The 16,555-nt window shown below is 27.0% G+C and overlaps 1 protein-coding gene across 4 annotated transcripts in view; it reads right to left on the bottom strand.

Annotated features, from left to right (window-relative positions):
- Positions 1-16,555, bottom strand: part of LOC111626601 (caspase activity and apoptosis inhibitor 1-like) — a 176,090-nt gene that overhangs the window by 23,606 nt on the left and 135,929 nt on the right. For all 4 annotated transcript variants that reach the window (XM_023370036.1, XM_023370037.1, XM_023370039.1 and 1 more), the window contains one exon: positions 15,521-15,629. In XM_023370036.1, the coding sequence (XP_023225804.1) occupies positions 15,521-15,629 (109 nt within the window). The remainder of the gene's footprint in view (positions 1-15,520; positions 15,630-16,555) is intronic.

Below are 16,555 nucleotides of genomic sequence, written 5' to 3' on the forward strand. Positions count from 1 at the left end.
GGGGTATAATTTCGCATATAAATACATACAGATTATTTTTAATTGGGGCCGGAGACTAAAGAAAACAATAATGTAGAAAAAAATGTTTAATAAAATCTTAGATAATACATATGTATAACAAATTAGGCCTATATTATTTTACAATTTTTCACATTTACTTGATTATTACGTCATAATTTTAACATTGTTTCCATCTCAGCGATAATACTGTGACGTTTAGGAATGATGCTTGAATTTAAAGATTGAGCATTTTTCACAGCTTCGAGAATTTTTTCTTTACCTTTTATAGTTGTTCTGACTGTCGATTCCGGTAGATCAAACTTCTTTGCCAATTTACAAATTTTCATTTTTGTATCGAAGTCTTTAATAATGTTAACTTTACATTCCAAAGATAAAGTTTTTCTTTTCTTGTTTGATGCAGAAGAATCAGTTCTACTTCGTTTGGATGACATAGTATAGTGTTAAGATTAATCATATTCGTTATTGTAAACCGCGCTTAAGTTAGGCGCCATCTATTCATTTCTTTTGTATGTCCGACGTTCAAAAGACCGCTTGGGATCGAGTCTGTTTATAATTTGAAAGGCAATCTTGTCAGTTGTATATACAAAAGGTAAATTGTTTACAAAATGAGTCTGTTTATTATCTGATAAATGTATACTTTTTTCGTCAATTGTTCATGATTGCAAATGCCTTTTGTGTAAAATCCAAGTCGGATGTATGTAAGCTAATAAATGTTCTCGTTAATCTTATCTCGCCTTTTGGTTCGTTATGTGATGATTTCTTGTAACCTTACGGTTACAAGAAATCATCACATAGAGTCTCTCGAGTCTCTGTAGATATAACAAACAGAAATAAATTACACAAAATAAATTGTAGCTATGCACCGATTCCGCGCGACATGTCCGAACACGTAAGCTGAACAATAGTGTGGGGGGAGTGAATAATCAAGAGTTGCGTGGCGCTCAAACAAAAGACGAATGGAGGAGATTTGAAAATCGCGTAACTCCGGGTTTGCATAAGTCAGGGTATTACTGTAATTATTACAAACCGCGTCAAGCCATAAACTTGTCAACAAAGAGGGTTGTAAAATGATTCCGTGTAGCTAGAAAGCTGCGGTTTTTTTTTGTTTGAAAGAAAACAAGATATATTTAGGTTATTTAAGTAGTAAATTAATTGGAACTTTTTATTTACTTTTATTTTTACATTCTTTTTTTCGTAAATTTAAAATTAAATTATTATTTTTAATTTTTATTTTATTTGAAATTTAACAGTCGTAAACTGTGATATATTTAGGATAAAAAAAAAAAAAAACAGATTGATTCTAGCGCCAATTTGAAACGAGATATCGCAATTTTAATAATTATATTTAAAATATTCAGATTTTCCACTGCACTGTGTTAATCACTTTTGATTCATTTCTGAACACGGGGGTAAAACTGACGGGCCATAAATATAATTTAGGTAAGAATGGTAACCACATTTATGATGGATTAGTGTCCTGCACCTGGCATGTTGACGATCTGACTCACAAATTCTGAGAAATGGTGGAGACGCCCGGACAGGGGTCGAACGAATTAAGACCTGCCTGGCCACGTGTGCGTAATAGTCTTCTGTCCCCGCCTCTTTAGTCTTTGGTCAGAGTGGATACAGAACAAAGCACGTGGTAGTCTAGCTTGCCTTATCTCAAACATGATTTGTTGCGGGCCTCAGAATTTTCGGCACAATGAGACATTGTTTTGCAGAGTGAACAGTATGGCGCCGGGCATTAAACGCAAGGTCAATCGCGAGAATCATCAGTTTCAAGAAGTGGAAGTGTGGACTAACAAGTACTGTTTTGTGCAACAGAACAACAGCATTATTTGCCTTTTGTGCAATGGAACAATAGCAGTGCCAAAAGAATTCAACCTGAAGCGACATCATGAAAGCCAACACAAGGATTTCCTTCTGCAAGGTACGGAACGCAAACGGAAAATCGAATCGTTACGACGATCACTAATCAGCCAACAAAATGTGTTCAAGAAACAATCTGGAGAATTGGATGCGGCTGTTGAAGCCAGCCTAGAAATATCTGCTTTAATAGCCAAGAATGGGAAACCTTTCACAGATGGCGATATGATAAAAAAGTGTCTTATCATCGCAAGTGAGATGTGTCCTGAGAAGACAGTGTTTTCAAACAATCAGTCTTAACCACATGACGATACAACAAAGAATCTCGCAAATTGCATCAGACATTTCTGGCCAACTTAATATTTTAGTTGCAAACTGTGCTTATTTTTCTTTGGCTGTGGAAGAATCCACTGACATATCATCAACAGCACAAGTGATTGTGTTTATTAGAAGTGTTTCACTAGATTTTATTGTGAATGAAGAATTTCTTGGCATGGCATCACTTTCTGGACATACAACTGGTGCTGACTTATTTACTAGTTTATTGAGCGTTTGCAACAAATCAGCACTGGACTTTGACAAGCTATCCAGCATTGCCACCGATGGAGCACCATCTATGGTTGGATGTGAGAATGGCATGGTCACCTTGCTGAAAAACCACCTTGGGGACAGGCAAAAGGAGTTAGTCCAGTATCATTGCATAATTCACCAACAGCAACTTTGTGCAAAGAAGCTGGGATTTGAACGTCTGCTGAAAGATGTATATGATACTGTGAACTTAATCCGCCGTCATGGACTCAACCATCGACTCTTCACATCATTTCTTGAAGAAATAGATGCTGATTATGCTGACCTGCCCACGTATACTGAAGTTTGTTGGCTGAGCAAGGCAGCAGTCCTCAAGAGATTTGTGGAGCTATTGGGGCCTATTATCACTTTCCTCTAATAACGGGGGAACACTACAAGGAATTTGGAGGAACAAAGATGGCAGTGTGATTTAGCTTTCCTTGCTGACATTACTTCTTATCTAAACGACCTTAATTTGAGATTGCAGGAAAAGATGCAACTTGTTTCTCAGTTGACAAGTAACATCAATGCATTTATGACCAAACTATCACTTTTCAAGTCTCACATGCAATCAGAGAACTTTACACACTTTCCACATTGCAAGGCCATGAAAGAGAAATACCCACATATGAAGATGGATTACTCTGACCAAGTTAACACCCTCCTTACATCATTCAATGAGAGGTTTGGTGAATTCCAGAAATACAAGATCTACCTGCAACTTTTTTCAACTCCATTTGATGTGAAAGTGGAAGATACCCCTCCAGATGTCCAACTTGAGTTGATAAACATCCAGTGCAGTGATGAATTGAAATCACAGTTTAAAAATTCTAATCTCCTCACATTCTACAAAGAACTGCCTGATACATCATTTCCAAAACTGAAAGACAATGCTCGATTTTGTGCAAGCATGTTTGGCAGTACCTTCCGTGTTTCCCCGAAAATAAAACACTATCTTATATTAATTTTTGCTCTGAAAGATGCACTAGGTCTTATTTTCAGGGGATGTCTTATTTTTCCATGAAGAATTCACATTTACTATTGAACAAAAAAATTCCCAAGTCGAACTTAGACGAGAGTGACGTATATCCGGTCATGTTGAACTGAACTTAAATAAAACCGAAGTGAACTTACAAAGTTCCGTTGGAGTGGACTTCCCACTCTTGCTTCAACTTAACCTTTTTATAGCGTCTACATCGGGCTCGATGACCAATTACTGCTTACTGAACCATAACACTATGCAAATATGATGTGGCGTGATTCCCGGCCGACCAATTAGTGATCACCAGCCATAACATTATGCAAATCTGTGATTCCAAGCCATAGTCTTATGCAAATCATGCCGTGTGGCGTGTTGTCTGCTGACCAATCAGTGGCTGTACTTTCAAAAAGCCAACGGCCACTTTCAACCTGCTGTCGATGACCGTAGAGTAAAAAAAAAAAAAAACTTTACTAGGTCTTACTTTCGGGGGGAGGCCTTATATTTAGCAATTCAGCAAAACCTCTGCTAGGTCTTATTTTCGGGGAAACATGGTATGTATGCGAACAAGCGTTTTTGCTTATGAATTTAAACAAGTGCAAAACATGGAACAGGTTAACCAACGAGAATTTGGAAAATCTGCTGGTTGTTTCAACATCTGCCATTACGCTAGACATCAAGAAGATTGCCGCCAGCATCCAATCTCAGCCATCACATTAATCACTTGGAGGTCCCCCAGTCAATAAACTTAATCCTAATTTGGCCCTTCTTCAGAAAAGGTTGTGCATCCCTGGATAAAGAAAAGAACTTTGTAATTGTTTTTGCAATAATTTCTGTCCAGCCTACATCATAAACAATGACAGCTTTAGCTAGCTCATGTATACACATCACTTTATCCATCTTGGCACTGAATGACAACATTATCTTCAAACAGTTAATTTTAAAGGCATTTATGACACTTTGATCTAGCAACTGTAAGCATAATGTTGTATTTGTTGGAAAAAATTTCAACTCCAGTTAAGTAATTAAACATTTTATTATAAGAATTGTACCATATCATTGGTACAATATCTGTTGAAAATGTATTTTCTATAATTTTATATTATATACTATTTAAAATATCTTAAGATTTAGACCCACAATTCTCTCATAAAAAGTAAATAGGCCTACAATACATTATAAATTGTACTATTAAATAAATCAATTTATTCATCATCCATAGAATATCAAACATCTGCAAACTTTAAGCTATAAAAATTGTGCAATTGGTGCTGCTTATTGTAATTATGGATATTGTTATCAGTTGCCAAAATCAAATCAAAAAAGATAATAAAGCGAGTTAGCTGCTTTAAAGCTTTAATTTAGAAATGGTAAGGTTTACAAAAAATTCATCTGCTAATGGGTCATTAATGCATCATAAAGTAGAATTTGCTAAAAAATATAGGAAGAATTTCATTACAACCAATGGACAGTTCAACTGGTAGAGAAAAATGAGAGAACACTGTGTACACACATTCATGGTAAGGTGAAAAGTTCTGATTTTACATTATCTAAATTGTGGATAAAGATAGTTATATTCATTAATTAACTATCAAAAATTATTGTTGAATAGTCACTAAGTAATATATACAATATACACAAAACAGCATTTTATTTTCATGCAGTGAATGATTATACTTATATGTTTAAACATGAAATTGCTAAAGAACAAAGACTGGAATCACTGAAAAAAATGTATTACACTTCTTTGCTGTGCTAACATTCAAGGACAGTAACATAGACTTCTAGGATTTTTACTTTTTCAATTACTAGATGTTTTAACGATGTGAAACCATTATTAGTGGATTACCATTCAAATGTAAATACCTGAATGACAACTGGTTGGTAAAAAGTTTTGTTGGAGGACAATTGAACAGAACATTCTATTAACAATGTGTCATTAATTAATTTTAAAATATTTAAATAATATTCCTTTCTGCAAATACATAACTGATTCAGTCATGCAACAAAGGCAACTTACTTAATGCAAAAGCAAACCAGAAGAGTGAAATGTATGTGAAAATTTTAGAACTGGATACTAATCACCAATTGATATGAATTCTACTGCTAAAAGAATTTCCCTACTTGACACACGACATCTTTGACATCATGGGACCAAGTGTTTTAGAAGACTATTGAGAATTTGTTTTTTAAATAGACATGGAATCATCCAAAAATGAGTTGTCCCCATTGTCCGGAGTAATTATTTATGATCTCTTGATCATAAATAATTACTCCGGATGATATGACAAAAGAAAAGTTTAAAAACTGGTTGACAATTAACAAGGAAATTTTAGTGTCTGCTATGATGACCTTATCAGAAATATGCCAAATTGTTACTGAAGAAGACTCTAGAGAATTATATGATAAAATCAAAGAAAATAAATATGAAAATAAAGTTAATCCTCCAACAAATGCTAAGATGGAAGAAATTCTGCAAGTACTTTATTTTGGCATATAGTATAAATATATTAAGTTTCAAAGACATTAATGAAATATTCATAACAAAATATTGCCAAAAAATAATCAGCAAATAACAGTGAATGAACTATTCAAGTAAAAGTTTATTAATTATAATGATAATTACGTTAATTACTAAATTTTTTAAAATAAATTCAGTAATTATTTAATTGTATTATTTTAATATGTTTTTAAATTATTTGACTAAAACTAGAATTTCCATTAATTATGGTCTAAGTCATCATATATTGTTATCACTTGGTTATTTTTATCAATTTAGGTTGGACCCACAACAAACAGCATTTACTGTATTCAAAATTCATAAAGATTTAGATAACAGCTTTTAAAAGTTTTGAAAGTATATATTAATAAAATATTAAGTTATCATCTAATAGATTAAGTGTTGTTTGGATCTGTAGATACTATAAACAGCAATTTATTTACACAATAAATAGGTAAAAAATATTGTGAGCTTATGTAATTATTTCAGTTAGATGATAAAGAATTTTGGAAATGTAACTTTATAGAAATTGAAAACATTTACAGTGCACTCTCACAAATCTGAATCTGTGCTAATCCAAATTCCACTTAATACAAACTGTGTTTGTTTGTTCTTTCACAATATTTCTGTCAAAAACAAAAGAAAATCTGATTATTTTTAAAGCATGTTTAATTTGTAAAATTAATATATATTGTACATTTTAATATAAATATTTACATCCATACAGCATAAAAAATTTAAGATGCTTAGTTCTTTTTTCTTTATAAATAACCACTACTAATCTGAACAACATATGTAATAATTCATTCAGATTGGTGTGTATGCACTGGTAATTTAAATATTTACAGCATCATGTATACTTTTATGATATAACATTAAACAATAATTACAAAAAAAAAAGAATAAAATAAAACTACTCGCTCTTAAATCGAACTAATAAAATTTTCACAAATAATTTATCAGTTAATTCAGTCTTTTAAACACCATCTATAATCTTCTGAATAAAACTATTTAATATTCATTCCTGATCAATTTTGTGAGGTTTGCCGATAGGGAGACGGGGAAAGTTAACCCCTATTCTTGTCAAGCTGAATGAGGATGTAAATGTGATGTGGGTGTGGTTGTCAACACTGAGACAGTCACCTTTACAATATAAGCTGTTTATTTGGAAAGACAATGCTTACACAATTCTGGTCAAGAATTTCTCTTGAATGGATACATAGAAAGTTCAGTCTATGGTCACAGTTTTTAATCCATGTGATCCGATGATGCTCGATCAGAGTCTTATGGCAATCAGCAGCCCTGGTGCAACTGGCTGGAAGTCAGCTTACACTTGTGCAACAAAAGTGAAGCGGTGAAGATGAAGTCAAAGATGACAAGGAAACCAATACAGAAGATGAACAGGTTGAAAGAGAGAAAGTAATAACCCTGAGATTCAAGGACAAGGATTTATAAAAGATTTCTCTCCAAAATTCTGAATTTGATTAGTTCTAAATTTCTCTCTCCACCTTCTGATTGATCTTTTTCCTGTTTCCAGGTAAAATTGGATAACCAGATCGGGTACAGGAAAGTTCACTCTGCATTAATCAATTTGACACTTGCATTCAACTTCGTTTGACAAAGTTTGACCAACACTTCCACAAGTGTTGGTCAAACTGTGAAACTTTCACTCGTATCTCATGCAATGATATTTTCTTTTCTGAAATCTAAGAATATTTTTGTTTTTATAACTTATAATGAAATAGTTTTTCTTTTAAAGGAATGTTACATTTTCTTGTTTATTTCTAAATTCTGTCATGTCTAAGAGTGTCAGAGTCAAAACTCAATCTTTCCAATTGACAATCTAAACATTCCAATCTGTCAGTTTGCAACAACTCCTGACCTCAAAGAGTCGACAATATTGTTTATTTCATACCTTCACAACAGATCCATTTCATACATTTTTTTTATAACAAAATATTTTCACAAATAAATCAACAATCACAAATTCTTGGACTTTGAATCTCTCATTAAATGTACAATTTGGGACCTCACAATTTCTTTTCCATTAGTATTTATATTAAAAACGTATCATATGCTATTAATAAATTCCATAAATTAGTAAGTTATAAGATTTTATAAAGCATATTACAATTCTGTTCTCTATTTCTCTCAAACAAACAAATGTTTCTCTACATGTTGAGGAGTGCATTCATGGGACTAATAAGTTCATATTTATTAATTGACTATAATCAAACAGTTCATCAAATATTTGTTTGCAATAATTAAATCTTATACTGTCATGTTAAATAAAACTATGATTATTTAAAATAATTAATTAACAATAGTTGAAAATTAAATTTTGTTAAATTTATTCTCGTTATGTAAATATATTCAATTAATCCAGTATATACAATTATTATTTTCTTCAAAACAAGCATCTTAAAAGGAATATTTCATAAACAAAAGCTATTTAGATTTTTTTATAGTTAAAAGAAAATATTTATACATTTAGCTCTAAGGTGATTATATATCAAAAATAGTCATAAAAAATATTTTTCAGTAATTAAATGATTATAAAAAAATATTTATTACATTAAGCTATGGCCAGAGATTACTATTGTCAAAGATTACTCCCAAAAATAGTGTACTACTTATAAGTGTTACCACTGATGTATCATATATGATATGAAATATATATTTCATATAATTTATCTAAAATCAGACTAATAGTTGCAACATATAATCTAAATACACTTTTTACTTCTGATTATTCATATAACTTTGGAAAAAACAAAAAAAAACAAGAAAAAAAATAATGGCACAGAAAAATTATCCAATATTCATTATTTATAAGAAATTTTTCTTTTCAATTAGAAATTTTGTTCATTAATACAGGAATTAATTAATACAACAATTGATAGATGAAATAGCTTAATCATTTATGAAAACATAAATTGCATTTTTATAAAATGTAGAATATAATTTTTACTACTAATAATGATAAAGGGATATTTTAAAATTGTAATCATTTAAAAATAAATAAATAAAACTACAGTTACAAACATTTCAGTTTCATTCTTTTCAATTATGTATATTATGTTTATTAAGTTAAATAATAGAATTATAAACTTACAATTTCATCTGTTGATGCAACTCGGTATTCTATGTAAAACTGATGTTAATTATTAGAAAAATAAAATAAAAAAATCCACTAGAGTATAAAAAAATAAGACTTAATCAAGAAATTATATTTACCAAAAAATTTTAAAAATATATTTTTTCTTATATATGAACTATTTGTTACCAAGTTAATTTCCTAAACTAATTAATATTTTGTTATCAATAACACCTGATTATTTCTAATCTCTCACCTTTTTTGTTTTTGTTGTAAATGCTTAATTTAAGATATAAAATAAGAAACATTATTACAAATATGACTAATATTAATAGTGTTAATATAGTTTTATTATTATTTGAATAAAATATTATTTTTAAATATGTAGTAGAAGAATGTTTTACGATTTATGGCACTCATAAATAATCATAATAAGAATCAAATAATTTAAAATATAAACTGTTCAATATTCTCTAATTAGTCTTTATTTTCTTTGCATAACTAATTCAAAGTAAAACTTCCTCCAATAAATCCAATGGCAAAAGTATCAGTTTTCAAGTTCTAGAAGCAATATTATTTTCAATTAGGTTGATGTGAAGAGAGAAGAAAGCAGAGGAAGAGGGGAGTGAAGAAAATAAGTTAAATTAAGAATATCCCACATTTACATCTTGTTAATTTGTGTAATCATCCAAAGTTTATGTTCATTCATGCAGCAATGTTGTGATACAAAGTGGAAATATCTAGTAATTAGATTGAGTGACAAACTGATGCAAGTTTGGAGAGGTTTCAAAGATAATTCAATTTACACTGAATGGAATAAATAATTAATGACCAACTTTTCAACACCATCCAGTTGGCAAAAGAGATGGCTTTTACATTAGTCAGATTAATTGGACAGTTACAAGATAAGACCAAATTCAGATGACGTGCTAAAGTCATCCAATGCAAGTGTCTTCTTTGCTTCAACTCTTAAAGGCCAACTTCGACATTATGTTTATAAAATTTTAATTGGAATGCTCATCTTTGCACCTGCTGCTATATAAATGATAAATGTTGACATTAAATTAATTGTCATTGCAATTTTGTTGATCACATATGCCAAATCAAGAGTAATACTCTAAAGAAAAGAGCATCATAATTTTACAGATATTAAAACATATTTTATAATACATTATAAATGTTTTCAATTAGAACAAATAATATTAAATAATTTTATTGGCATTTGTTTAGAGGTTTCCCCCCTATCTCTGAAGGAAAATAAATTCATACTTTTTTCTACAGTATTAGTAAACACCATAATTTTGACTGCAAAAATTTCATTTAATATAATGCAACTTAATTAAAACTAACTACTACTGCAAAGGAAATTAAAATTACTGAAATAAATGATTTATAACAACATATTTTGAAATAATTTATTAAAAATCATACTTCTTACTTTAAAACTATATGAATATATTCCTTTACTTATATAAAACAAAACATTCTTTAATAGATCCAAGAACAATCCCAAATGGCAAATGGTTTCAAGTTTCAACTACATAAATTATGAAGATGTTTATTTCAATACTTTTTAGTACTACTAAAGAGAATAGAAAAGTTCAAGTTCTACATTCATGCAATTTAGTACTGTATTTTTTGTATCATATCAATTAACAACTTCAAATATTTAGTATAATTTATACTTTTTATCATTAAAATATTAAAAAGCCATTTCCTAAATAAATTATGCTGCAAAAATATTTTTGAAAAACTAATTTTAATTTTATGCTGTCATAATAAATTTAAATTAGAAACATATTTTAATTGATTAAAAAGTTTATCCAATAAATGTATTGAATGAGTAATTAATTGGAATATTAAATGAATTAACTGTATAGAATATTCTGTCTGTCATATTTTAAAAAATTTTCTTTAATCTAAAATATATTAACATCTTTAATAAATTAGAAAACAAAAGATTTTACAAAAAATACAAATATAATTTAGTTAACAATAATGATAATTAAAAATGATCAAGTTATTCTAATGTTATATTTAAATACTTCACATTTGTAAAAATAAAATTTTACATAAACTGAACACTTTGTAGTCTACAAAGACTAAGGAAAGATATAACTTAACATTAACACTCATTAAAAAAGTAATCACTGCAAAACTACAGTATTCTTGATTGCTTGTTTCTTTAAAACAATTCAACAATAAAATATTTTCTTTCATACAAAATTTATTTAAATATTAGTACAGTAGAGCGTCAATTATCCGTAAGAATTCCAGTTGGCAAATTTAAATTTTCACCAGTGCTGTGGCACTGCAATCTTTGGCTATGTCTTGGGCTACTCAAATATTTTACATTTTTGATACTAAATTAACTTCTGAAGTATAATTTTTTATTGTTTTTATATTTTTCAATATATTTATTTTGTTCGTACAAAATAAAAAAAATCATTTTTAAATTAACGATACAATAATCTTCGTTAGGCTTAACATCGACAAAAATTCAACGAAAAGCAACACGCAACAGAGAAAAATGTCAAGATGGGTTAAATTAATATATTTTTTCATACATAATCAGTTATCCGAAACATCGATCTTCCGAACAACCCCAGTCCCCAATTGATTTGGATAATCGACGCTCCACTGTATTCATTTTTTGATTATTATACAGAACTTTAATAAGCACAATAAAAAGAAAAGACATTTAATTCCAAAAGTTTCATATCTCTGAAGGAATACTGAAGTTATATTTATATATAATTAAATTAATGTTTGTTTTTCACTAATAAGCATAATTCATGTGAAATTTTCAAATTCAAATGTTCTATCTGACAATCATTAATGTTTATGTTTAGACTTGAAAAGATGAAAAATGAATTAAAATGAATTGAAAATTTTTTCAGTACACAAAAGAAAAATTTTGTTATTGAATTAACGTTTTTAATTCATTTCTAATAAATCTTAGAAAAATCATACTACAATCAAGTGAAATGTAATAATGTATTAAAAATTTCAACATAAAAGAAAGTTTATAAGTATAAAAATATTTATGACTGATTAAAAATGTGTTTTCCACAAAAATAAAAAAGAATTATAAATAAAGCAATAATTTCATTAAAAATTAAAGAGTTGATTAGTTTATTTTACAATTAAGACTTCAGTAAGAAAATTTATGTATAAATTCATTATTCATTTGTTTAAAATTTTTAGTAAATGAAAGTTATATCAAGCATACATAACACAGTTTGGAATTAATTATTTATATAAAAACGTTTTAAAACTTTTCATGATAATTTGTTAAGAAAGAATTTTCAGACTCAAACTTTTAATTCAACAATCCTCTAAACAAAATATGATATAGTTTTAATTTACATAGTATTATTTCATGCAATTTTGAATTAATAGTAGGAAAAAATGTATTATTATTAGTAAATAGTTGGAATTAAAAATTAATATAATACACTCCATCTGCACACAGAATAAAAAAAAACAAAAATTAAAAGTACAGAACTGTCTTTAATAGTTCTTTCAAACTTTTAGTTGTAAAATTGTAGTTTAATATCATTTTTATAAAAATAAAGTTTATGATTTTGATTATTAAATGAAGAAATCAAGACACTTAAATCTAAATCAAACTACAATGATGTTTTTACTTATAAATAACTTCCACTAACATTTTATACAAATTTTTGTTAAATATTTAATTTTATTTTATATATATTAATTATAAAAATGTCATTAAATTTAAATTATCTATACACAATTTATCCAACTTTAAATGTAAAAAAATTTATTTATTTTTAACTGATTTTTTTAGAATTTCTTAAATACATCTTCAGAACTAAGCAACTTTCAAAGTGAAAAGTTTGATTTAACACAAACAGCATATTTGTGTGTTTTTTACTTTAAAAAATCTTTTATAGTTTATATTTATGATGGCATTGATTGTAAAAACATAGTTTGTTCTATATCAAAGTTTTCATGTTTAAAGCTATTGTTTAATTCTAAATATAGAATTAAGAAATCCCAATAACATTACACAAAAACTTTTTATTTTAATATTTAAAAAATTTGATAAGTTGTATGTTAAGAAACAAATTAAATAAAAAAATATTAATTTATCTACATAATCAAAACGTAAATAATACAAAAAGTTGTTACAATGATAATTATCTATTTGTTCACTAAATACTTTTAGAATTTTAATATAATTCTATAGGATAAAAAGTCTTAATTTGCACATACAATCAAAATTTATGTATGAAATTCACTCCACATATAAATTTTAACTGCCCTGAGTACATTTATCTCTCAGAATAAAATATAATCTTTGCTCATTATTTATAAATTATTGATGATAATAATAATCCTAAAAATATATAAAATAATTAAATAGTACACTTTAAAATGTTGACTGTAATTATGTTTAACAAATTAACATTTCTAATGGAATTATGCCATTGAAAATAAAGAAAAACAAAAAGAAATATTTAAAATATGTCTAGTGAAACTATTATTTAAAATATGTCTAGTGAAACAAAAAGAATATATTTAAAATATGTCTAGTGAAACAAAAAGAAATATTTAAAATATGTCTAGTGAAACTATTTTAAAATTCCATTTAAAAAGTTAGCTTTGTTTAGCACAATAATAAAATTGTAAATCATGTTATAACAAAATGACAGATTGAAAAATATAAAACAGAAGAATGCATTATATATATTATCTGCTATAAATATTATTCCAAAAGTCAATAAATATTTTTATTTTTCAGTTAATTGTTTCTAGACATTTCCAATAAATTACTTACATATAGTCAAATGAAACATGCATAATAATATAATATTCAATAATATGTTAATATAATTTAGGCAAAGAAGGATCAATTAATGACTAAATAAATGTGCTTATTAGTCTCTACAGTAACTTCCTAAGCAGATATTTCAAATTCTACATAATAAATATCAAACAGGTACAATACTTAATGTTTTGAATCTGTAACACAATTTTATGATCTTGATGAAATTTTTTGCATAAAAATAAATGAAGAATGACTTTAAAATTGGAGAAAGTGTTTTGATTACAAAATGCCAAATAAAAAAGCTATAAATTTATTATTAAAATTATTGTATTCAGCTCATTTTTGTCATCATATTCCAAATCTGTTTCCAAGTGATGACATAGTAAAAAACTTCTGCAAAACAATGATTTCACAAAAAGACATTTGGTTAAATTATCTTGTAATATTCTATATATAAGCAAAACATTCTCCATTGTTTTGTATTGTTCAAAATTTATAATAAATAAGACAAATTTTAATAATTTACATCAGTATTCTTCAGTAGAAGAAATAATTAAAAATTAAACTTCTCTTACTAAATATCAAAAACATCACTAAAGTATATAAATTTTATCATTTCATATTATCATAAAACTTCATGTTTTGTATTAATAAGACAACTGATTAATATATAAAACTAATCAAATAAGTTATACTCTAAATTTTTGCAAATTTTAATATCTTTAAAATGATGACTATCATTATAAAATTTTTATTAGCAGCAAACAAATCTACAGCAATTTTTAATGTATCTGATGAAAACTTTGGAGCAGAAAAGTCAATATACAAAACCTTTATGATCAAGAAAAAACATTCTAATTGATGATTTTCTCGTAAATAATGTATCAGCTATTTGTTAAACATTTCTAGTATCTATCTCCTCAACATCAAAATAAATGAATATTCTATAAAAATTTATTAAATCTTCATTAGTATAGTTCACATTAAAATCTATTTTTAATCATTTTCTTGTTATTCAAATTCTTTTTTATTCTGAATATAATTTGATTTATTAAAATACATTTTAATCAATTACATTTCAAAATTTTAATTTTTTTAAATCATCAAAATTTGTAAAACGGTTTTTAAAAGTGCAAAAGTTTAAAAATAAGCATAGTATAAAAGAAGTTACATACTGAATAATTTAAAAATGATATTTAAAAAATAATAATAATAAATCTTATAAATTGAAAATAAAGAAAAGAATTGATTAAATAGTAAATGATTAGTAAATGATAAGTTCTACTTTATTAAAAGGATCACACATTCTAATAGTGTATATGTATACATTTCAGTCTAAATAGAATATATATATCATTTGTGAGAAGAACTTGTGTATTTCATTTATATATATGTTATCATATAAATGAAGTACACAAGTTCTTCTCACAAAAGTGAATCAAACATAGTCAATTTATAAATTTAATTGTTAAATAATTAAAAAAAAAATGCATTTAGTTTAAGATATTCTAGAAAGCAGTGATAACTATTTGTTGAATAAATATGATAAATTTTATATACTTGTAATAAACATTAATTGCAAAATAACAAGTAATAAGACATGTAGTGTAATTTCTGTTTGTAAGATTTAACTTATTGCTTAACATTGTTTATTTACTATAATTAATCAATCAAAAAACTTAAAATACATACTTTTTTGTGGGAATTTCTGGTAAATCAATAGAAGTAGAATCTGCTTGCTGCTTGTCTTCAAAATGAGATGCTAACCTTTTTATCCCTCTAGTAGTTTCTGTCTGATCACCTTAAAATTTTATATAATCAAATTAATATGGTTACTTTAAACTTTTATATATAGAAAGAACAACCTATGAAGAAAAATAAAATTATTTTCCAAATTACAACTAATGCATGAAAATTTTTATTATTTGATTACAGAGCATTTAATACAGCAATTATAATGTAATTATTATATTCTAAATCTACTAGGAAAAGCACTCTCTGAAAATGTAAAAGTTGTATGAAAATAAGTTCTACCTAATATTATTACAACTTAATACACTTTATCATTTTAATTATAAAAGTATCCTGTTTTGTAATCCCATATTAAATATGACAACTAATAAACAAAGTTGAAAGTACATATGTTTATTCTATATAGTGACTTTTATTAAAATAAACAATTAGCAGATGATATATTCAAACTTTCAGTTGTATATATTAGATGAAGAAATTAAGTTTACATATTGTTTTCCCATTTCTAATTATAGTTCTGTTTTACCTTTGGGATTATTTGCAAAAACTTGCCTTTAACAAATTACAGCAATGTAAATGAATATTGAAATATATAATGTTGTCTGGGCAATTAAAAACTAACCAGAAAACATTTGTAGTAATAAATGTTGTTTATCTGTAGAAGAAACAATGCTAACTACAGTTGCTGGTTTATGTCAATTAGAGTATATTCAATTATACACATCACCACCTTACTCGTTTTGTAAGCTGAATTGATCAGAAGGAGAAAGGAAATTTTAGACAACATTATCTGAGAGTAACCAGAGCTTAACAAATGATCATATTTTTAAATAAATTTCAATTTTCATTTCATTTTCTGCTAGTGAAAATTAAATTTCCTACTAAATATTAGATAAACATAAAACCTATTTTTCTTAATTTATCTAACATTTTATTTTTAGTTTACATAAAGTTAAAATTTACTTTTATCATGAT

This window comes from Centruroides sculpturatus, unplaced genomic scaffold (assembly GCF_000671375.1).
Source record: "Centruroides sculpturatus isolate CEXI.00-Female unplaced genomic scaffold, Cexi_2.0 scaffold465, whole genome shotgun sequence".
NCBI classification, from domain to species: Eukaryota; Metazoa; Arthropoda; class Arachnida; order Scorpiones; family Buthidae; genus Centruroides; species Centruroides sculpturatus.